The following is a 25,271-nucleotide window of genomic DNA, read 5'->3' on the forward strand; positions in this document are numbered from 1 at the left end:
TTTATTTCAGCCTAGAAGGAGACCATTTGGCCCGTCAGATCCATGCTAGCTCCCTGCAAAGTAATCCTATTAGTCACATTTCCCCTCCTTATTTCCCTGCAGCCCTGTAATTTATTTTCTCTAACCTACCCATAGACACCACTTCTGATTCTTTTGCCACTTATCTATACAAAGGGGTCATTTACAGTGCTCAGTGCATCAGCATGACTTTGGCACATGAACGAAAACCAGAGTACCCAGCAGAAACACACGTGGTCAGAGGGAGAACATGCTAACTCCATGCAGACAGCAGTGTTAATTTCTCTACCACCACGTTGCCTGCTGAGTTAAAATCTGCTTGCTGTCATGGAATAGTAAAGCTGACCTTTATCTTAACACCCGTGCTTTAAAGGAATTTGTGTAGAAGTCCTAATATATAATAGAGGGAAAAACTGCAATTTTTTTGCATTGAAAAATCTCATATTTAAAGGGGAGATGTACAGTGTAAGACAACATTGAGCTTTATAAAGGTTAATATCATGGAATGTACATCAGGTGATGCAGTACTAAGTCCGGGTTTGAGTTTTGTTAACGCACAGTAGTTGGGGACTGATTATGTTCCGTAAGTAGGACAATGGTGGCAACAGAAAGGGATAAAATTCTCTATGGATTCTCCTGTTCACACCTTTTTGTGGGAATCCTAAATAAGCAGGTCTTTATGCCATTTCTGTTGATCTCCCACAGTGAGCGTTTGGGAGAATGCCAGTGAAAATTCTCCTCCCTAGTCCAAATGATCAAAGTTTTATTGACCAGCATAAGTACAAGTTTCTGTGAATGGCTGAATACCAGGTTTAAAAAACAGCGTACAGTGGATCAGAAAGTCAGGTAGAATTGGGCACCTTGAACTATAAATAATCTCCCTACATTCTGACTTGCATTGGACAATATGAACAACTATAGGTTTATGGAATTGAATTAAAGTCAAATTCTTTTTCTATGATTCTGAGTTCAAGGGTCCTCACTGAATTTTGGAATCATGTTCTGTGACTCCACCCATTGATACTAAGGTTCATTGGTCTACTGTAACTGTGTATCATGTTTTGGTTGTGTTACCTGGAACTCTTGGATTTTCACAGGTATTTTAAAGCATTTATTACAATTCCATTTTTCCATGTAAATTTTGAATTTCCACATTAGTCTGATGGTACTTTGGAATTGTACATCAGCAGGTCTCCTCTTAATCACTGTTCAATCCAATCTTGCTGTGAGAGATGTTAGAACTGCTGCAATTTAGTTTATCATTTTGCAATCTAGGCCTTCATTACTCAGACATTCAGCAATACCAATCCAACATCCATTACTCCAGAGGAATACTTCAACCTAAACTTTGAACTGGGAAATCGCGATATTGGACGTCCCATGGAACTCACCACAAAAACACAGAAGTAAGTTGAAAATCCTTTTCATGTATGCACTTCCTCATAGCATTTAATAAGATCAACAAAGCTAACTTGTGTTTATGCAACACCTTTAACACAGGAAAACGTCCAGCTTGATACACAGAAGCTCGTTTTCCAGAGATGTTCGATAAAGTAACACAATGGCTCATGACAGAAGGTTAGGCCTGTGGAATCAGGACAAGTACCTGAGTGTTGGCTTAAAAATAGAAAACAAAGTGCAAGGGAAAAGGTGGTTATTAAAGTGAAAAAGGGAACAATGTGGCACCCACAGAAGCAGTGCTAGGGCAACAGTTGCTAATAATTTATATTAATGATTCGAATTTTGGAACAAGTTACTCAATTTCAAATTCCATTTATGATTCCAGATCAGTAGATAGAATTAACATTGAGGAAGAACGTAACCTAGTGCATGCAGCGATTAGAAAACTTTCAACGACTAAGTACCGAATGAACTTTGAGGAGGAGATGCACTTCGGTAGAAAAAAATGGAAATATCTCCTTCACCTTAGAAAACTGAGAGGGTAATAAAGCTCCAGCGATGCAAATGAATTCATTATTAAATGTGGTTTCACATTCAAACAGATCAGTTACAATTTTACCTCCCAAAAATAAGCTTTAAAGATAAAGTTTGCAAATTTGCAAACATGGCACTTGTATGTTGCAATTCACAGCACACGGCATATCATTCCATTTGCTAATTAGATTTATATTGTACCAGCATGGCATCAATATTTCTTATTCGTCCATTTAATGAGTGATAAATCCAAGAGGGTTTTACACAGGTTCCGGTCCCAGTGCCCAGTGACAAGAAGGCCTTAATCCGTGGCCTTTCTGCATAAACCATTTGTGGTGACTGTACTAAGCAAGCTTCCTCCATCCCTCAGCACAGAGACCTGCACTGTGGAATGTGCCAGTCTACTACATTTGATTGTGGACAGTTCCTTGCACTAGGAGTTTTGGGCACTTACAAAGGATTTGTTCACGAGTATGGAATTCAAAAGCAGTGATAAATTTATAGAGGACACTGAGCCATGGTGTGCATGTTTTGTTGACTACTATAAAATGGACACAGTAACACTGTGGAGAAAGTGCAAAAATAGATGGATACTGAAGATTATGGCCAATGAAAAAGATTGAATGAGATGATTTTTTTCTTGGAAGATAGAAGACCTAATAATGGGCCTTTAAAATGAAGGAATACATGGAGACAACAGAGCCAGAAGTAGCTGCAGTAAAACTCCAATATTCTGCCATCTGATTATTCAGGAATCCTATGGTACTGCATCTGGATCAATCACTAGTCTGAAGTGTGAGCCAGATCCAGGGAATAAGTGTGTGAAGTATTATGTCTGTTACCTACAGGCATAATACTTCCTTAAAATATGATGTAGGTAACAGGACTACAAAATGTTGGTGAATTCTGGTGGATGGAAGCACAGACCAATAAAGGAAGCCTGCAGTTTGCACAAACTGTTTAGGATCTCAGGACATCCCAAAGCATTTTATGGCCAATTAAATTATTTTGAAATGTAATGAAGGACAAAGTTTAACAAGAAAAAATGTCAGAGGCACACAAAACTAGGGGAAGAAACAGGATATAAAAGAATGCAATTGGAATATAATGGAGTTAATTATAAAATTAGAGCTTCAGTGGAATATTTTTATTATCTCATTTGGGAATATAACATTCCATCAAATACAACAGTCGTACAAGTTTGACAGTTTGCTCATATCTGCAATACAACTGAAAATTAGCTCCAATGACTGTAATTTTCCAGTTGAAAATAATACATCACTTAGCAACTTGTATGCACACAAATGTTGATGAAATACTCTGGTTAAAATAACCTTTGATGCTTTTTATTGAAACAAGCTACCTAAGTGATTTTTTTTAGATTTTGTTCCTGATGCTGTACTGCCAGTTCCCCTTGCCTTCCCAGCCTACTCACTTCATTTAAACCTGAAGGTGGTGCTTTACCATGTTTTAGCATTGTGGCCTGACCTCAGAGAGATGTTTGCATCAGCCAATTCTCTGCTGCTTTTTGACTTAGTTCAAGGCCTTATCCCGAACCAGAACTTTGTGGATTCACGTTCCACTCTGGAGCTTTGAGTACAAAAAATCAAGACTGGTGCAGTACTGAAGAAATGCTGCATTATTGGACGTGCTTTCTGATGAGATTTTGACCCAAAGCACTGTTTTCCCTCTTCTCTCTGAAATTGATTGAGGGATAAATATTGCAAATATTTGAGTAATTACTTGGGATCTTTTATGTCCAATGCAGAGGGAAGACAGTGCTTTGGGTCAAAATGTCATCAGAAAGTACCTCCAGTAATGCAGCAATTATCCAGGTTATTATCACATTCCTGTTTGTGGCAACTAGTTGTGCGGAGTTTGGCTGCTATGTCTTTTGCAGTACAATAGTGACTACTTTTCATTGGCTGCAAGGTGTCCCAGATCGAAAAAAGGTGATTTATAAATGCAACTTATTTTTTGGAAGTCGATCACAGGTGCTCAGTGTTTAGGATGTGTTCTTTTTCCCCTGAGAATTACAATCCATTCATCTTTAATCCATTCCTAGTTCTTTCACAGACTTCAATAAAATCCTGCTCAATGCCTGCTTAGCTGTTTTCTCTAATTTGTAGGCGTACAAGTGCTTCCATAATGATAGGAGCTGTTTCCCCGCGGGGAAGATTAGCTCTGCTTTTAATTACATTTCTGCTTTCTGCTTTGTGGCTGCCTTGAAACCACTTTCTGGTTTATTTTGTAGAAATACATTGGCTTGATGCATCATATTTTATACTTCACTGAAATGAGTAATCATCTTCAAAGAAATCCTGCTTGAACTTCATAATATTATTTTCATGAAATATAAAATAAAAGAGACAATGCATTAAACAATTCCCTTCAAAACTAGAATATTTCCTACGTTAAAGAAAGTTCTTGTAAACAGCAACAAGTAATGATGGACCCTAAATTTAGCCTAGCAAAAAATTCCATCTGATCCTTATTTTTATCTTTGCTGTCTTCAGTTTTGGTGTTTATTTAATACTTTGTAAAAAAATGCGGGTTACTTAATGAATTGACGAAGATTTCCAGCATCTACAGTCAATTAATGAATTGGTTGCAGTTCAATTAAAATGGTGAGCAGTCCTGTAATCAAATACAAAAGCAGAACGTTGTAGGTGTTGATAATCTGAAGTGCTCAGCAGATCAAACAGCATCTGTAGGGACAGAAATGGAGTTAACATTCATGTCGATGACGTTTCATCAGAACTGGAAAGATGTGATTAGGGTGAAAGCTAAAATGTCAGAAGAAGATCTTCTCAATTCATTTCATATTCTGTAAAAAAAAGTGTTTAAAAAGATTGTTAAAAATTATACTTCCTGCATTTTGTTTGTGAAATTCTCCAGTGGGACTGGCTGCTCAACTGGAGTGATGTCTCCATCGTTATTGGCATCGGTCAATAACCAATGTTGGGAAAAATCCAATCCAGGTACAGAGATCAGGCAATATTGTGTCGGTAGTTTTCTTCAAGATCAGCAGTGAATGCTGTCGCCTTGCTGCAGGCTGCAGAACACAGGCCACTGTTGTGGATGTGAATGAGTGGGATCCATGATAGATGCTTTGGAGACTTCAGAGACAGTGATTATAATTTGGGATAAGAGGCTGTTCCCATTGTTGGAGAGGCTATAGAAAGTGGAACTGAGTAGGCAACTGTTGGTAGTAAGTGATACAAGAAAGGGATTGCAGATGGCTTCATCAATGATCAAGGTGCCACAGGTAGGAAGGCCAGGGCTAGGTCATGGGGATGGCTGTGATTATACCAGGAGATTTCATATGGAGGCATGGTCTGGGAGGACAACAGGTTGGTGCAACACAGAGAACAAAAGAGAACTTTGGCAATTGAGGTCATCATGGATGAGGAGTTGTTCAGTCTTTCACCAATATCAGCTTCTACTGTGTAGTGTATGCAAATGTATGACATATGTATGATGGAAAATCTTTCAAGCTACCCAAGATACAACGAGGTATTTTCTATGCAGTCAGGATGATCTATTAGTGGCCACAAGTCCTAAAAGAGAAAACCTTCAAAAATTGGAAGAATCAAGCAGCTGCACAAACACAAAACAAGGCTCAAAAGAAGCAAGTGTGTATTCATGCGGAAAGAAATAGTTTATCTTGGGCTAAGTGTAAATGGATCATAAATAGCCAAAGAAAAAGCAAGTGCTGAGCTCCACCAGTGGGTTGATTTTTGCTCCAGATTCCAGCGTCTGCAGTTTCTCGCGTCTCCAAAAGCAGTCGTGAAGGCAAGGAAACCTGAAAGCATTGCAGAGCTGAAGTTGTGAAGTTGTAGAGCATGGAAACAAGCCCTTGGGCCCACAGTGATCACGTCACCCAGAAAGCACCCAGTTACACTAATCCCATTTTATTCCCTCACATTCTCATCAATTCCTCCTCCCACCCCCCACATCAGATTCTACCACTCATCTACACACTCAGGGCAATTTATACTGGTTAATTAACCTACCAACCCACTCATCTTTGGGATGGGGGAGGAAACCAGGGCACCCAGATGAAATCCAAGCAGTCACATGCAAGCTCCACACGGAGAGCACCAGAGGTCAGGATTGAACCTAGGTTGTTAGAGCTGTGAGACAGCAGCTCTACTAGGCCATCATTCCTAGCATGGTTAAGTAAAATACTAGCTTTTTTACCAGATCTTGCAACAATATTGATATTCTTAAAACAGTTACCACAGAAAGAAGGAAAATGGAATTAGGCCAAAAAACAGCAATTTATGTCAGAAAAGTCTTTGTTAATTCACCAAAATACAATAGGTATGTTGAAACGCTTCAAATTATGGTGTAGGAGTTGTAATAAGTTATGTAAGCAATTCTATTTACATCATTAATGTTGATAAAACTATGCTCAAATTGAGAAAGGCTTTAGGAATTGGTATTGTGAATTCCTTTAGAACAGACCTTTTTGGTCAAAGACCTTTAACCTTTGTAAGCAATTCTTGGTCTTAAGCTGGCCATTCCAACAATGGCTGTGTTGAGGAAGAAACGCTTGATCATTCTTTTATCTCAATATAATTACACAATCAAATATAGAAGTTCCAAGCAAAATGTGACTGCAGATGAGTAATCAAGGCTATCGTATGAGAAATCAGACATGGGATGTGAAAGAAAAGTCTTTACATTGAAGGGAGTCAATGATGATTTTCTGATTGTAGCAATGAAGATAGGTGAGAAGACACACGAAGACTTCATTCTGAAATGACTATATCAACAATGTTTCAAATAATGCACTGAGTCAGAATAATGTCTGGATGACAATATGAGATCATACTATGATTAAGTATGAGGGAACAAGGTTGTGAAGGCTAGTATACAAGTGTACTGGTAATGTTGCAGATACCTTTATAGAGTTGGAAATGGCCAACAAGAGTTAAAGAGTAATACATTGCTTATTGTGAGACAGAGATGGATAACCTGTTAGTACTCACAGATAGTCACTTGAAGTGGAGCAAAGTGAAACACGTTGGGGTCCTGTACCCCTACAAGTGTGGTACTGATTGAGATTCATTTTTTCACCTCATGGGTTACCAGAAGAGCTAGTCTTGCATGATGGTTGCCAGTTATGTTAATATCCACATGAGCGCTTTGTGAAAAAAAGATATTAAGCGCACACTTATTCCATCATATCACACAATGTCAAATGGTGCATTGAAGAGATCAATAAAAATTTTCAAAGAGACACTGAAGAAACCTGGATGTTCAAGTTTAATAATGTGACATTGATGAGTAAACATTTTGTGAACAACAGAATAGCACACATTCCAGATCTCCTACTGAGTTATTAATGCATAGAAGACTCAGATCATGACTGAACTTCATTCCACTAAATCATGAGGGGAGAGTGGTTGGGAAGAAACTGAAATAAAAATGAAATGATGAATCAAGCCATGGAGAGAGACAATTTAAACAGCACGATGAAGCTCACGTGTTAACGTCTACAAGTGAGTCTGCTAATGGGAAGTGGGATGTTGAAGTGTGCTGTACAAAGAAATATCTTGTGAAAATAGGAGATGGAATTAGAAATATTTCCTGTGAGAGATTTCCAAGAGAAAATGAGGATTATGTAATTATGAGTGTATTCCAGAAGCTGATTCTGTGTAGACTGTGGAAAAAGCAACACAAGATTCTATTGAATTGAGCCAAGAAATGACACCATTCTAAAGTCAAGAAGTGGGTATGATACCAGATTGCTGGACTGCATTTCTGTGATTCTGTATGAAGTATGCACACATGCACAGTGTAGGTGGAGAAAGTGGAATAAACAAGATGCATGTGTTTCAGCAGTTCTCAATATACCTTAGTATTTCAGTTAGAATAAGAAGCCACACATGCATTACTTCCTGCAAGTCACATCTCATTCTGATATGAAAATAATTTATCATTCTTTCATCTTCATTGCATCAAAATCTTGGAAATTTTGCCTAACAACTTCGTTGGAGTATGTTCACCTCGAGGGCTGCAGCAAGAAGTGAGTCACCACTACGTTTTCAATGGTAATTAGGGATGGACATGAATTGTTGGGTTTGCCAGGCTTGTCCACATGTTGTGTGTCAATTACAAAAAAAAGTAACAGAGGATGAGGGGGAAAGAGACCAAACAGTAATTTAGGGCACACATTCACCTTGGCAATGTGGGCATGGTAGATTTTGGATCGTATGATCAAGAAAGGAGGTTTCAGTGAGGGTCAAGAAATTACCTACTGTGACTCACATTTCAAGGACAGTTATCCATAATAAGCTTTGTATGGTGAGGGCTCTGATTGTGAGCAAGCAGATATTTGGAATGAAATGTATGGAGGGTGTTAATTGTTTGTCCTTAGAAGGAATTCAATCAAGGCAGTGGCGGCAGGGTGGGACAAACAGTATGGGGTGGTGGTTTGCACTGTCAAGAGAGAAATCTGCAGTCTTTGAGACAAATGTAAGTGTGTCGTCCTCTTCATTAGCGTCTATCTGAGGGGGTCACTGTTTGCCTGACTTCAGATACTTCAACATTAGCTGTTTTATTAATAAAGCAAATTGAGTTCAACCGTGTTAGTTCTCATGAGTTTCATCATCAATGGTTTGGATTTCAAGTATTTAGCTGTACTGATTCCTCATGTACAATTCACAACTGTGATTATGAGATTCGTAATGAAGTATTGATATACTTTCCTCCCTTAGTATTCCTGTACAAATCTGTTGGCCTGATAAGGGTGGTGGGGGAAAACTGCATTTGAATTCTGCATATACGTCATTTATTTATTGCTATGGAAATTGACTAATTTGCCAGTAGTAATGTAAATTCACTACAGTTAAAGGACACAGTTCAAAAGACTTCCAGAAGGTGGATTTATACAGTGCCTTATCTCAAAGCACTTCACAGCCAATTACTTTGAAGGGCCATAAGTGTTGGTACATAGCCAAATGTAACAGCTCCTTTGCGCAGAGTAATATCCAAAACTTACATTAAATTAAGTGATCGGTGCGATATTGTTCACTCCCATAACAGTTTAGTCAATTTTATAGCATTTTCACTCCAGGTCAGAAGATTATGGATTAAATCCCACTCCAGTACACAAAGAGGATGCTCATGATAAGTACACCAAGAATGAGTAGCAAGTGCTGCTGGCAAATATTCCTAAATCATTCCAACAAAAAATGCAATTTAACCATGTTGTCTAATGATTGTTGTTTGTAAGTCATGGTTGGTACATTATTTGTTATAAAGAAACAGTCTTTTTTTAAAAAATAGCTATTAAACAATGAATAAAGTCAATTAATCATTCTAGCACCTGAACCAGTGCTGGAATGATTGGTTGCCTCCATAAATAGTGCTTATTTCACTCAATACATTGAGAAGGTTTATTAAACAGCAGTTAGCAAAGCAAGCACCTGAAAAAAATCCATCCTCAAGGAACTAATAGAATAACTAACTAATTATAATCTCTAATATCTAAAAGATTAAAAACATCTTGGAATGGCTACAACTGTGTATAAATAGGTGCCAGTTCTCATAATTCATGTGTCATGTTAAATACATAAAGTTTTATTTGTAGGCGTTATATAGTTCTTATCAACTCTCTGTTACCTTTCGATTTTTGGATGAGATTCCTAAGTGCATGATGTGTTCCATTTTAACATATTCATGATAATAGAATTGCAGTGTTTGTCATGTAGGAGGTATTTAGCCTTGATTGTATGTACTTGTGCTAGCTCAGCTGGAGCTATGCATAATATGGCTGATTAAGATTCAACACATTCAAGGTAATTCATCATTTGGGGCATATGTTGTGGAGATCTCTTCTCCTGGAAGTAAATGAATTATCTTATTTATCATCATACTTTTATAGGAAGATAAAACAGGAGCTACCTATAGGAGGAATTTATGAGCAAGAGAAAATATACCACTAATTCTCCAAGAACCAGCAAGTTCTCATGTTGAGGGCTTGTGCTCCTATGGCAAGTTGCAAAGTGGAACCTAGGACACACTCCACATTGTGGAAAGTGAATGGAAACATCAATAGCCTCACTCGTGAAACTTCATATAACCAGCATGGACTGGTTTTCACATGTCTTTATGAGCACAGTTGTCTTTCTAGTTCCTGCATGTAGCTTGAGGGAAATTGAACCACTAAGACAAGAAATAGACACCTTTTCAGAGGGTGGGAATTTAAAACTAACTAAAAGTTGCAGAAATACTGAAACCAGTAAGTATAGCCCTTTACTAAGTTAACTTTAAAGACATCTATTATTTCGTCCCTCGAGGAGCACTTTAAATTTTAAAAAAGTCTTGTGGATTTTCCTTCCTCTTTAGATTAAAGTTTTGTGAATTTACTATGTTCAAGACCTGTGCTGTTGTTTTACCTCTAGCACCCAGTTTGAGAGTGAAGCTGGCCTAACTACATGAAAGTCTCCTCTCTATCAGCTGGAAGGGTCCAAAATGAGTGGAGGCTCCAATGTTTCAACCCCAATTTCTGGTGGGAAGTTACCAGGGTAAATTTACCACTAACTGGCTTGAAGTTGTAAAGTTCATAAAGCTGGCTTGTGTGAAAAATATGAAAGTAGGAAAAAGGAGTGATGTTGTTGTGCATGAAACTCAAAAACTGCACATGCTGGAAATTTGAAACAAAAACAGAAAGTAATGCAAATACTTGGTGGGCCAGTCAGCATCTGTGAAAAGAGAAGCAGAGTTAATGTTTGTTTGTGTTCTAGTATTGTTTCTGTCACATTGGAGGGAGAGCAATACTGTTTGCCAAGCCTTGCTCAAGACTGAGGTTGATATTCAGCTGGACTCTGTGGAGAGTATGAGGGAGGAGGATAATTTTGCTGCCAGCCCATTAGATAAAAGAGAGAGCAAAGTCACCCCTGCTGATGTTTACTGATTAGGTCATGAGCTGCTTGAGTCTACGACACTGGCATTTCATTATCTTGTTAAGAATTCCTTTGTGAATGTTTAAAGTTTACACACTGCATCAACAGATGTCTGTGGACTTATAAAAAACAGGTCTGATATTTTAAATTATGCAAATACATCTGGAATGTGGCTCCACAATCGTGCTCTATTTCAGCCATATCTAATGAAATATTTATCTTAGCATTTCTGTATTGGACCTGATACTTCAATGGAATAATAGATTTTTTCCCCCGATAAGAATATACATCTCATTAATTTGAAAGTACTTTGTTAATTTAGATATTAACTAAGGGACTCATTCAGTCAACAGATTGTTCATTAAGACTGATTCAACTGATTAAATTGCAGCATTTTCCTTGTCACATGATTCTTCCATTAGCTCATTCTACAAACAGTTATAAGTGAACAACAATGCTGATGAAGTGTTTCTCTTTTTCTATTTTTACAAGATTTAAAGCAAAGCTCTGGTTGTGTGAGGATCATCCACTGTCTCTCTCAGAGCAGGTAGCTCCCATCATTGACCTCATGGCAATAAGCAACGCACTTTTTGCTAAACTTAGGGACTTCATCACTCTTCGGCTGCCGCCAGGATTTCCAGTCAAAATAGGTAAGCAAGTGAAAGAAGGAACACATTTTGCTTCCTGTATAATGCATCTGAAAAACAAGTAAACTTTTTCAATTTAAAGGGAATAAATTGTAAACTTTCAAGATCTCTGTGCTGCCTTTTTACACAGGATAGTTGACTTCCTGCATTATTTCTCACAGGGAGTTTGGGATTAACAATGCATTGGGCTGTTAAAATGGAGTCCTTGGGGTAATAGGCAAATATAGGCAAACACCAGAGCTAATTGTTTGGGAAAAGCCAAACAGCAGCTGTTTTTAATTTACAACCTAGGGAGAATTGACATTATCAAGATTAAAATAAAGCAGAAATTAATTATTTTCACTCTTCATAAAGTAATGTTTGAAGTGTGATATACGAACTCAGGAGGGCTGTGTTGAATATAATTTTTGTTAGTCCTAAACATCAATAGGTTGTGATTTTGCTAGGAAGGACTGCAGTTGTTCTCCCCAGTGTGAATACACTACTCATCAAGTCCCTGTCATTTTCTGCACAATTCCAAGCATCATAGAAGTGCTTGTAAAATTGTTCAATATTTTAGATGTCATTTATTCTTGATTTCAGCTCACTAGATTGTGGTTTAGTGATTTAAACTCTTCTGATACCTCAGGCCAAAATTGAAGAAATGCCAATATTTTACAAGCTGTAATATTTCAGATGAAATAATTTCCCATTTTGCCCATTCAGGGAAATGATGAAAACCCTTCCACAAGTTTTGAACTGGCTTAAGCTGCTTCAGAGGTACTGTTAACTCCTGGAAATTGAGCCCATATTTCATATCTCATATTTGCCTCTCGTACTGAATATCCAGTTGTGCTGCAGCATAAGAAAGAGAACATCACCCCCATAATAAATTGGGGAAAAAAACCACAATGCCATGACTTGCTGCCTTTGGTTTTATTTAATCTTAGCACTGAACTTGACCAAGGCTTACCTTTGGCTCTTTGTTTCTTGAAATAAGCTGCCTTGGTTTTTGTATCTTTCCCTAGCACACTGATTTCCAATACGTGCACCTCTGTTTCCCTTTCACCTTTCAATAGAAAATTGAGCCATTATTTATGATTTTCCCCAGCTCACCTCCCAAGGCTTGTTCATTTTACACCATTGAAACTGGCATTTTGCAAAGTTCAACAATGTAAATGTTTATTGGTTGCACAGGCCTTTGAAAAATAGTTTTGAATCACATTCTGAGTGATGGATGTCACGAGCAGCAGATTCAATGGCAGCCCACTGCACTCTCTCTTGAGAGAATGCCTGTGAGTTTATTAATTTCTTCTTTGTGAAGTGACCCCAGTACTTCGCTGTAAAGTGCATATTACTTATCTGCAAACTCACTTTAATTTACAAGCAACCACTTAACATAAATCCTATCAAATACTTTCTTAAAAGAAACACAATGGACTACCAGCACTGTACAAAGAAGTATTAACAATTATCCTGATTAACATTCCTTAACTTGCACTATTGAAGTAAATCAGATTAACTGGGAATTTTCTGACTAAGAATGAGCACCTGGCTTAGTTTTCCAACGAAAGAGTCACTTCCCTGAGAACGTGATGACGTGTTACATCAGTGCAAGCATTTCTTCTCTTAAATCCAATTCTTTTAACAGTTTTGAAATGCAACTACAAATGAAATGTTTTTTTAATTCAAATGTTGATTTGTAAATGCAGTTTTTTTTAAAGCTTTATGCAGAGAGATCAGCAATGTATTTCTTCTCTGCAGAGATTCCAATTTTCCATATCCTGAATGCTCGTATCACCTTTGGGAACTTGAATGGCAGCGATGAACCAGTGAACTCCATCAGAAACAGTCCTACCAGTGAGGCCCCATCTCCCAGCAGTGACACTTCCAGTGTGAGCAGCTCCAGCTCCATGAGTATGTATTTAAAAAGTCCCAGTCTGTGATTAATTATCTACAGTGAGTAAATCGTGGCAAACGTGTGGCACATAATAATGTTCCAACTTGCCAATCAACTACAGCCCACTAAATGACATTGGGCTCATTCAATTCTATCTGATCACGTAATATGGGTGAACGTGGGTAGTTGGGAACTGGTGTTACATCTGTTCTGATCTTTATTTCTTGTTACAGTCAGTAAAATTTGAGGGACCACATTTCTGATTCTCTGTTACCTGTTTTACATAATTATACAAAGTCAAAATTACCCCCATTGTGTTAAAATGTGGGAACAGCAGTTAAATATTTAATCACAAAGCCAATTACTTATTCAATTATTTATGGTTCATCTGTATCCTTTTGTTCCATCAAATCTATTATAATCGTAATCCAAATTTTAATGTGTTTTTGCCTTGCTTGTATTTCTCTGCAGACTAATCTTTATTTTTTATGCCCTCCTCTCCAATTTATTTTTGTGATCTGGCTTTAAGTTCTGTTGGGTTCCACAGTGAAATGTGTGGAAACAAGTGTTTACTGGATGGAAGTACTAAGACTATCGTCCTTTGCAAACATTACTGAAGTTGGCTCTCTTAAGCTGCGTTTTGTAGACATAGTCATACAGCATGGAAACAGACCCTTTGGCCCAACATGCTGACCAAGTTGCCCATCCAAGCTAGTCCCATTTGTCCATGTTGGGCCCGTATCCTTCTAAACCTTTCCTATCCATGTACCCGTCCAACTATCTTTTAAAAGTTGTTATTGTACCTGCCTCAACTACTTCCTCTGGCAGCTCATTCCTTATATGTACTGTTCTCTGTGTGTAAAATAAAGAAAGTTGCCCCTCGAGTTCCTATTAAATCTCTCCCATCTCACCTCAAACCTATAGCCTCTAGTTCTTAATTCCCCAACCCTGGGAAAAAGACGGAGTACATTCACCGCACCTATGCCCCTCATGATTTTATAAAACTCTATAAGATCACCTCTCTAAGACTTTAGTCCCCTACGCTCCAAGGAAAAAAGTCCTAGCCTGTCCAACCTCTCCTTATAACTCAGTCCTTTGAGTACTGGCAACATCCTTGTCAATCTTTTCTGCAGTCTTTCCAGTTTAATACCATCTTTCCTATAGTAGGGTGACCAAAACTGAACACAATATTCCAAGTGTGGCGTTACCAGCATCTTGTACAACCGTGCCATGACCTCCCAATTTCTATACTCAGTGCCCTGACTGATGAAGGCCAGAATGCCAAAAGCCGCCTTCACCACCCTGTCAATCTGTTACTCCACTTTCAGGGAACCATGTACCTTAACTCCAAGATCCCTCTGTTCAACACTCCCCAGGGCCCTACTGTTCACTGTGAAAGTCCTACCTTGATTTGACTTTCCAAAAGGAAGCACCTCACACTTACCTGAATTAAACTACATTTCCCACCTGATGAAAATCCCACTGTAGTTCTTGATAACTTTCTTCACTATCAATGATACTATCTATTTTAGGGTCATCTGAAAACATGATAAGAAGATCATTGAAGCTGTGAATTTACAGAACATTAGGATCCTGATACCATGGGGGCCTGTTCTACCTTTGTTAGCTGCATCCCTGCAACATATACTGTAGATTCCTTAGCATAATTTGCAGTTTAAATGCAGTGTAGTAAATGCAATGTAAAACACATTTTACTCATGGGTTCAAAGTCATAATGTAATATACTTTGCCTCTTTATCATTAGGCTTTAGTTATGGGAAAGTTTGCATTGTAAGATGTCATGTCACATGACCAAGTCAGCCACTACTGGTGAAGAACTTCCGTGCAGTGAAACACTGGTGATATTTTGGTGTTTATAGAAATTTTGAAAAATGGGCTTCTTCCAACTTGGAAGTATTTCATTTAAATACCTTTGACAACTGGCTTCTAACAGATTACATTCTAATTGATGTGCATCATTACTGTGGCGACCCACCTTCCACGCAGGCGAACCGGCTCTGAAAATGGCGTGCACGTCGGCAGAGAGGCCAGCCACAAAATGGCGCTGGGCCTTCTTCTCCACCAGCGAGAGGAGAAAGCCCGCGCGCGGGAAGAGGTTCTGGTGGTGCACCTCTGACGTCATTGCTGCGCGTCGAGCACGGGAACTTAACTGCTTAAAAGCCAGCGCAGTGAGGTTCGCAATAAACCAGTCTCGAGTGCAACCTACCGACTGTGTGTCGTTATTTCTAGCTCAGTGCATAGCCCATCACTACATTGGTGACCCCGATGGTCCAAACGGGATTTGGACCGAAGACGATCGACTCTTCATCGGTTCACACAGTTTCACTAAAACTGCCACTCTTCTGGACGCTGCAACCACGCCTGTGGTTTGACCAAGCAGAGGCCCAGTTCCAGATTCGGCAGGTACCTTCTGATTCCACACATTACTATTACGTGGTGAGCTCCCTTGACCAGGAGACAGCTGCCCAGGTTGAGGGTTTCATACAGTTGCCCCCAGCGGAAGGCAAATATGCAGCATTCAAAGTGCTGCTCATAAGGACCTTCGGCCTCTCATGGCAGGAGCAAGGTGCCCGCTTGCTGCACCTTGACGGTTTGGGAGACAGGCCGCCGTCAGCATTAATGAACAAGATGCTGGCCCTGACTGACAGACACAAGCCCTGCCTCATGTTCGAGCAGGCGTTCCTAGAGCAACTGCCCGAGGACATACATCTGCTACTGCCCGACGCAGATTTCAGTGACCCCCGGAACGTGGCGGCTCGGGAAGACGTGCTGTGGAAAGCCAAGAAGGAAAGCGGAGCATCCGTCAGACAGATCACCAAGCCACGTGCCCAACGGCAGGACAGACCAGGCCCAGCAACGGAGTGCACACAACCCAGAGGCAGGAGTGAAGAGGCCAATGCACAGTGGTGTTTCTACCACCAGCGGTGGGGCACAGAAGCCCGCCGGTGTCGCCCGTCCTGCGAGTTCCTGGGAAACGCCAAGGCCAGCCGCCGCTAATGGCTACGGCGACTGGCCACCAGGACAGCCTCTTGTACGTCTGGGACAAACAGTCGGGATGCCGCTTCTTGGTCGACACTGGAGCGGAAATCAGCATCTTACCCCCGACAGGGTACGACACCCGCAACAGGGAGCCGGTACGCACCCTGGGGGCCGCAAACGGTAGCACGATAGAAACCTACGGCATCCGCACAGTGCAGTTGCAGTTCGGCGCCAGCCGGTTCATGTGGGACTTCACACTGGCCGCCGTGGCCCAACCACTCCTGGGGGTGGACTTCTTGCAAGCTCACAGCCTACTGGTCGACTTGCACGGGAAAAGGCTGGTCCATGCCAAGACTTCCCAGGCATTCTCCTTGGGCGAAGCCAAGTTGCCGACAACGAATTCACCAGAATCCTGGCAGACTTCCCATCGGTTCTGGCACCACAGTTCATGGCAGCCATCCCCAGACACGGAATACAGCACCACATTCCGACCAAGGGACCACCACTCCACGCCCACGCACGACGGCTTCCCCCGGACAAGCTCTGCCTGGCGAAGGAAGAGTTCAAGAGGATGGAGGAATTGGGGATCGTACGGAGGTCAGACAGCCCATGGGCCTCCCCCCTGCACATGGTGCCCAAAGCAGCCGGGGGCTGGAGACCATGCGGCGACTACTGTCGACTGAACGAGGCTACTACCTCAGACAACTACCCTGTGCTGCACACACACGACTTTGCAGCAAACCTGCACAGGGCAAGCGTCTTTTCCAAAGTGGACCTCGTCCAGGGATACCATCAAATCCCGGTACACCCTGAAGACATCCCCAAGACAGCACTCATTACCCCATTCGGCCTGTTCGAGTTCCTCTGAATGCCATTCGACCTGAAGAATGCCCCACAGACGTTCCAGCGCTAATGGATGCGCTGGGATGCGACCTGGACCGCATTCATCTATTTGGACGACATCCTCATAGCCGGCAGAAATCGTCAGGAGCATCTGTCCCACCTCCGCCGGCTCTGTCCCCGCCTGAGTGATTTTGGCCTCATGATCAACCCGGCCAAATGCCAATTCAGACTCGACACCATCGACTTCCTGGGCCACAGGATTACCAAAGACGGGGCAACACCCCTGCCTGCCAAGGTAGACGCAATCCGCCACTTCGCCCGGCCCAACACAGTCAAAGGCTTGCAGGAGTTCGTGGGTATGGTCAACTTCTACCGCCATTTCCTCCCCTCAACAGCCCGTGTCATGCGCCCTTTGTTCACCCTGATGTCGGGTAAAGGCAAGGACATTACTTGGGACGAAGAGGCCGTGGCCGCTTTCGTTCAAGCCAAGGAAGCCTTGGCAGACGCCGCGATGCTGGTGCACCCCAGAATGGACGTTCCAACCGCCCTTACAGTGGACGCATCCAATAAGGCAGTCAGTGGGGTGCTAGAGCAACTCATCGAGGGGCGCTGGCCAACCCCGGCGTTCTTCAGCAGGCACCTGCGGCAACCCAAACTCAAGTACAGCGCTTTCGACCGGGAGCTGCTGGCACTATATCTGGCAATCCGACATTTCAGGTACTTCTTAGAGGGCAAGCCTTTCACCGCGTTCATGGACCACAAACCATTGACCTTCACACGAAGGTGTCCGATCCCTGGTCGGCCCGCCAGCAGCGACATCTGTCCTACATCTCTGAGTACACGACGGACATCCAGCATGTCTCGGGAAAGGACAACGTCGTGGCGGGTGCACTCTCCAGGCCAGCTATCCAGGCCCTGTCCCAGGGGGCTGACTATGTAGCACTGGCGGAGGTGCAGCAGGCAGACGACGAATTGCCCAGCTACAGGACCGCAGTCTTGGGTTTGCAGCTGCAAGACTTCCTGGTAGGCCCAGGTGGGAGGGCCCTCCTGTGCGACGTGGCAACCGGCCAACCTCGCCCCATTGTCCCGGCAGCCTGGCGGTGGCGAGTTTTCAACTCCATACACGGCTTGGTGCACCCATCTATCAGGACAACCGTCCGGATGGTCTCCAGCAGGTTCGTGTGGCACGGCCTTCGCAAACAGGTCAGCGAATGGGCCGAAACATGAGCGCTGTGTCAAGCAGCCAAGGTGCAGCGGCACACCAAAGCCCCGCCGCAGCAGTTCGAACCCACCTGCCAGAGGTTCGACCACATTCATGTGGATACCGTGGGGCCCCTGCCAGTGTTGAGGGGAGCATGGTACCTCCTAACTATGGTAGACTGGTTCACGAGATGGCCGGAAGCGGCCCCGCTCACTGACACCACCGCTGATTACTGCACCCGAGTGCTGATTGCAACCTGGGTAGCATGCTTCGGGGTACTGGCCCACATTACCTCTGACAGAGGCGCCCAGTTCACCTCCAGCCTGTGGTCGGCTGTGGCCAGCCTGTTGGGAGCACAGTTACACCACACTACTGCCTACCACCCACAGTCGAATGGACTAGTGGAACGTTTCCACCGTTACTTGAAGTCGGCTCTCATGGCCCGCTTGAAAGGGCCTGACTGGGTGGACGAGCTTCCCTGGGTCCTGCTTGGAATCCGCACAGCACCCAAAGAGGATCTGCGCACCTCGTCGGCCGAGCTGGCGTACGGCGCACCCTTGGTCGTCCCAGGGGAGTTCATACCAGCCCCAAGGGGGTAAGAAGAAGAACCCGCGGCAGTCCTGGACAAACTACACGAGAGGCTCGGCAACCTGGCCCCTGTACCGACTCCACGGCACAGACTGATCCCGACCTGCGCACCAAAAGACCTGCAGAACTGTAAGTTTGTATTTGTATGGAGGGGCGCATACCGCACACCGCTACAGCAGCTGTACGAGGGGCCGTTCAAGGTGCTCAGGAACAACGGGTCCACGTACGTTCTAGACATTGGGGGGAAAGAGGAGGTTTTCACGGTGGACTGGCTCAAACCGGCCCATGTGGACTTGGCGCAGCCGGTTGAGGTTCAGGCCCCGCGGCGCAGAGGCAGACCGCCCAAACAGCGACTGATCCAGTCTGTGGACTTCGGGGGGGTGTATCGCCGGTTCTGGGGGCGGGTTATGTGGTGAACCACCTTCCACGCAGGCGAACCGGCTCCGAAAATGGCGCGCGTGTCAGCAGAGAGGCCAGCCACAAAATGGCACTGGGCCGCCTTCTCCACCAGCGAGGGGAGAAAGCCCGTGCGCTGGAAGAGGTTCTCCTGGCACACCTCTGACGTCATCGCCGCCTGGAGAGGGCGGGAACTTAACTGTTTAAAAGCCGGCGCGGCGAGGTTCGCAATAAACCAGTCTCGAGTGCAACCTACCGATTGCGTGTCGTTATTTCTAGCTCAGTGCGTAGCCCATTGCTACATTACCATCTTATTACCATGCTTATACAACACTGATTATATAGCAGAATATCATATACCAACCACTCTCTCTCCTGCCAGATCTCCTTCTGTGGTATGAAAGATCTCACTTGGCTTCTGAATTAATGCCTGACAGAACAGCTGGATTGCTATCTCTCTCTCTTCTCCAAAAATTGAATTTTTTGTTCACGCTGTACTCCATCCAGCAGGGCAGCTGATATAGTCTCAATGATACCAGGAATACCTTTTTTGTATAGAGCTGTGTGTGCTTCTGCCTACACCATCTCATCAAAATGGAAAGCTAACCAATTGCAAATAATAATCAACTCCAACACAGCCCTTTGCCCAGTGTAGACCTGAGTGTGCCCCACCAGAACCATCTTTTACAAAGGATTTGAATTTATAACCCTCTCTGATTTCTCATCACATTTTGTCTGCCTTTCCTAGCTCCGTTATGCACAAAGCTGTTGGTAATAGTATTCCCTGTCTGAATTAATTTTGCCAGCCTGCTCAGTGGAAAAATACAGCTGCATGAAAACACTCTTAATAGTGTGAAAGAATATAACATTGCTAGGTAGTATTTTGTACAACATAACTGTGGACACCAAGTGCCCAGAGATCTGTTTTTTTTCTAAATCATGAACCTTTAGAAATTGCAGTAATCGGGGGTGCAGTGTACTCTAATCTCAGTAAGGGTAGTAATAGGTGTTAGTCATTGGCTTCAGAGCTGCTAAGAAAATAGCCACCCCTCCTGTTTTTATTTGCTCCTCTATGCTGTTAAATCATAATAAAGGGAATAGTTATGATGTTTCCCACTGTTAAATAGGCTGTAGGCACTCACTATCTATACTAGCTGTATTGTGAAGTCCTGTCCTCCGGGCATATGCCCTTGGGCAAATAAAGTGAAGCTGACAGATACAAAATCATTCCCTAGCACATGGCAGGAAAGTAGCTTACCTTTCAATATAACTCTACATTAGGAGTACCAGTTACGATAGTCATTGGATATGATAGCGGAAGTAGTTAAATTATTGGATTATCCATCCAGAGTCCTGGACTAATGATTCAGAGAGATGTTCAAATCCCAGCACACCTGCTTGGGGATTGAAATTTAGTTGATTAAATAAATTTTGGAATAAAAAATTAATATCAGTAATGGTGACTGTGAAACTGCCTGATTGACATTTTAAAAAAACACATCTGGGGACTTCATGGAAGGAGATCTTTTTGTAATTCCAGAGTCAGCTATTTGGGTTGACTCTGGGCAGGCCAATCACTGAGTTCAAGAGCAATTAGGGACAGACAAATGATTCCCAAATCCTGTGAATGAATATAAAGATGTAGAATTTGTCAATTCTCTATATAGAGTAATCTGTAGTAATTATGTTGATGGATTGACTGTAATTGTGAGCTATTAGTACCTGCTGTATTACTGATTTCTTTTGGCTGTGCTCAATGTTTTGAATAGTTTTTAGTATCAAGGGCCAAGCTCCTCTCTTGATCACCTAGAGCCCAGTGCAGACATGCCAAAGAATGCCATTAGAGAAACATATAAGACAGATGGAAAGCTGGCATTATTTTTGGCCTCACTGAAAAGTTGCTGTTGTCAGCAGCAATTATGGGGTATGATAGTTTAATGGGCAATTTTCAGGGCTAGCTGCTATGGCTCTGGATCATTGATTCAAATCCCATCAACAACAGCTGGGGAATTTAAATTCAGATCACTAAGTAAATCTGGAATTTAAAGAAGAAAGCTGGTAAAGGAGCCACTTAAAGGACTGATAAGCTTTCTTGAGCACAGGTTTTACAATGATTGGAACCAGGAGAATAATCTTAGTGTCGCAGTGGTGCATCTAGTAGAGCTGCTGTCTCACAGCGCCAGGGTCCCAGATTTAAGAGGCATTTAAACAGGCACATGAACAGGCAGGGAATGGAGGGATAGAGACCATGTGTAGGCAGATGGGATTGGTTTAATTTTGCATCATGGTCCGCATAGACATCACTGGCTGAGGGGTCTGAACCTGCAGTTCAATCTTTGCAAAAGGGTTAATGCCAATGCGGTAATCTATGGCAAAGCCGATCAATCAACCTTAAATCTTTATTGGGTTCTGGCATGCAACGTTATAACTCTTATCTCACCCGTTTATAGCATTCTGATTTCTTCCTGTCAATGCTGTAATAGCAGGAGACCAAATTAGTGAATTATTTTGAATCATATTTGTGACCATAACCACTGATCATAGAAACACATCCCAAAATGGTGGGTGGAAATTAGAGAGAGAGAGAGATGCCTAGACAGAGAAAGTTGGAAATGCCAGCAGATGGCTGGAAACATAAAGTGAGATATGAAGGACACATTTTAACCAGACACCAGTCTTGTATGGAGCTAGCAACTGTATAAAACAGCAACTTCCTTTAGAACGAGATGCATTATTTTGTTGTAAATGATAACCCCTCCAGGTCCCACGAGTGCATCCCACTCTTAATCTTAAATGGATTGCTGCCTTAAACATGAAGCTGCTGATGGTCAGACATTAAGAGCATACTTTTCATACAGCTGGTGGGATCAACAATGTAAACTGGCCAGATTGACACAAGATGATGCACAGAAAGGGCCAAATCTCCGATAAATAAATGACCAAGAGCATATAATGAAAGGAGCAGACTGTTATAACTCCACTTTGAGAACAACCTTAGTAATTTCTATGCTTTTATATGTAATCTAACTTAAATGAACAGCACTGCCTTTGTGAAATGTGATGGCTTAATCAGAGGAAGTATATGATTTAAACCCACTATTGTGTCAGTCTTTGGTGATTAATCTTTATACACTGAAAGAAAAGCATGTTAAGTCGTGGATTACTTTAGAGGTAACTGGATTTTTTTTAGATTGGTACTAAATATAACTAAGTCTTTATTTAAAGTTATCAGGTTACTAATTCATGAAGTCTTTTTCAGTTTAGCATCTACAGCAATAAAATAAATTGGCTCTAGACTAAATGCACCGTATATTATAATGATGCTGGTTTTAGCATGTAATTGCTTTTATCTTATTTGATGGCGATGATCCCCAATGATTTCCAATAGCTGCGAATGAACAACTTTTACATAATGGCTTGACTGGCACAGATTTGCTCCTTTCTTTACGGCCGGCACTGGAAGGGACTCTTTTATTTTGCTAATCAGGCTTTTCTGACCATCAGCTGGAGCAGAATCGATCACAACTTTCACTGTGTCACCAGCTGAGCTAGACCATTGGGAGCCGGCAGCATTAAAACAGCACTGAAGCAAAATAAAAACAATTAATTTTATGTCCCCTGTTAGTTCAAGCAAACGCATGCTTACTAATTATTACATGTGAATTAAATGTTGTTTGTTAAAGGGGCATTGTCAGAGCTCTACAAATAGCCTATCAGCTTACAGCAGTTCAGCAGAGCAAAGAACTACTCAGTTGGAGGATCCCAGTTTTTATACGTGAAAGCACTGCAAGTTGACCAATCCTTCAGTTTCAGTTCTTGCACCAGAAAGGGGGAAAACAGTCAATGTAAGGACTCAAATGTAGGAATGAAGAAATCCTAGTGCAGTTGCAAAGGACCATGCTGAGACCTCACGAGGAGCATCCTACAGATTCTCCCCAGGTTATGGCAGGGTTCCTTTGCTGTGAACTGCTCGCAACCCGAACAGTTTGCAATTTGGAAATGCGACTGCAGAGTTCCCACATGGCAGAAGATGCCTGCAGCCGACAGATCCATCCCACCGGTCTCCCAATCACTCTTTTGTATGTATGAGCTGGGGAGGACCTGTATGCAATTTTGGTCTCCTTACCTAAGCAGGAATGTACTTGAGTGCAGTGAAGAATCATTAAATTGGTTCCAGAATGGCAGGTTTGCCTTATGAGAAGTGATTGAGTAGATTGCATTCTCCAAAGTTTAGAAGAATGAGAAGAGATTGCTATGAAATACAGAAAATTCCTGATAGACTGGATTCAGAGTGGAATTTTCTCCTAGGTGAGGGATATAGGACGTTGAACACAATTTCAGAATAAGGGGCAGACCATTAAGGACTGATACGAGGAGAAATTCTTCAACCCAGACGGTGAAATTATATTCCCTGGAGGGTTGTGAAGGCTCAGACGTGTTCATTCAAAACAGAAATTAACAGCTTTCAGGACATTAACAGAATCAAGGGATCTGGGGAGAGTGCTGGAAAATGGCACTGAGGTCGAAAATTGGCCATGGTCTTAACCTTCCAATTTTTCGCTGTTATTTGATGGTCCCAGTTTTTAAAAAAAGGAATATACATGAACATTAGTCAAGAACAGGTTCTGGACATTTGAATATTCTGCAACCTAAGCTCACAATGTAAGCAGTATTTAATTGGGAATATACCACAGAGCTGATGGTGTCTGTGGAACTGTACCCTGGAAGCAGTCAGCGTCTCACAAGCAGAAGAGTCTTTAAGCAGCTTAAAGGAGCTTTGAGAGAGAAAGCAAGGAGAAACTACTTCCAACTGCAAGGGAGTTGGCAATAAAAATAACATTGACGAATCAGAAGGGAGAATTTTATTTTAGTGCAATGAACAGTTGTGATTAGGAACTTGTGAAAGTTGATTTCTAAGTAACCTTCAGAAGAGAGCTCTAAGACTTTGGCTTTGCAACAGTTCTCATCTTGCGGGCATGGGGGGCTGAATTTTTCTTGGGGAGCCCACTGACAGGCAGTTGTAAGGGGCCCCCAACAGCATCAATTTTAGGACACCTTCCCCACCAGCCCCGACTTACTCGATGAATGTCCTTTACAAAATGGTTTTATTAGGTGTGTGGACCAAGAGGAAGTAATTATGTCATCAGTGTCAGAATTAGGTTGTCATAACATAAACAATCAAACTGTTCTAATATCTTTATCACCGTGAACTCTGATCCCTTGCTGCCAACTCCCTCTCTGTCCCTGGCAGCTAGGAAGCTGAGCCAGCCTGCTCGGAACCTTGGTGTCACTTTTGCTTCAGAGGTCGGCTTCCAAGTGCATGAGGACTGAGAGACAATCTTCGGACTTCATATCAATGCCGACTATTTTCCACCTCCTTTCCATCAGCTGACTCTGCCTCTGCTTCTGCTTATCTGCTGATGAGACCCTCATCCATTGTTGGACCGAGAGTTGACTATTCCCACGTGATCCTGAGCTAAGTTTGAAATTCTCATTCTGAACAAGTCCTTTTCCTCCAATATAACTCTGCTTGCTCTTAGCTCCTGGTTAAGCACTGCCTTGATTTTAAAATTCTTATGTTCTTAAATGAGGTTAGGTTGTTTGATGACCTCTGGAGAAAGTGGGTACCTCATTGTCCAATTCACTTAGACTCACAGAATCACGCAGGACAAAATTAGGCTATTTAATCCATCAGAGGTCAGCACAGTGGCGCAACAGGACAACTCAGTAGTGCAACTAGTAGAGCCACTGCATCACAGTGCCAGAGACCTGGGTCCAATACTGTCCTCTGGTGCTATCTGTGTGGAGTCTTCACATTCTCTGTGACCGGACAGGTTTCCTCCAGG

General features: G+C 42.3%; 1 protein-coding gene across 3 annotated transcripts in view; it reads left to right on the plus strand.

Moving 5' to 3' along the window:
• ankrd13b (ankyrin repeat domain 13B) overlaps positions 1 to 25,271 on the plus strand; it is a 302,851-nt gene that overhangs the window by 260,929 nt on the left and 16,651 nt on the right. For all 3 annotated transcript variants that reach the window (XM_052035428.1, XM_052035431.1, XM_052035430.1), the window contains 3 exons: positions 1,294 to 1,424; positions 11,364 to 11,521; positions 13,262 to 13,414. In XM_052035428.1, the coding sequence (XP_051891388.1) occupies positions 1,294 to 1,424; positions 11,364 to 11,521; positions 13,262 to 13,414 (442 nt within the window). The remainder of the gene's footprint in view (positions 1 to 1,293; positions 1,425 to 11,363; positions 11,522 to 13,261; positions 13,415 to 25,271) is intronic.

This window comes from Pristis pectinata, chromosome 21 (assembly GCF_009764475.1).
Source record: "Pristis pectinata isolate sPriPec2 chromosome 21, sPriPec2.1.pri, whole genome shotgun sequence".
Taxonomy (NCBI): domain Eukaryota; kingdom Metazoa; phylum Chordata; class Chondrichthyes; order Rhinopristiformes; family Pristidae; genus Pristis; species Pristis pectinata.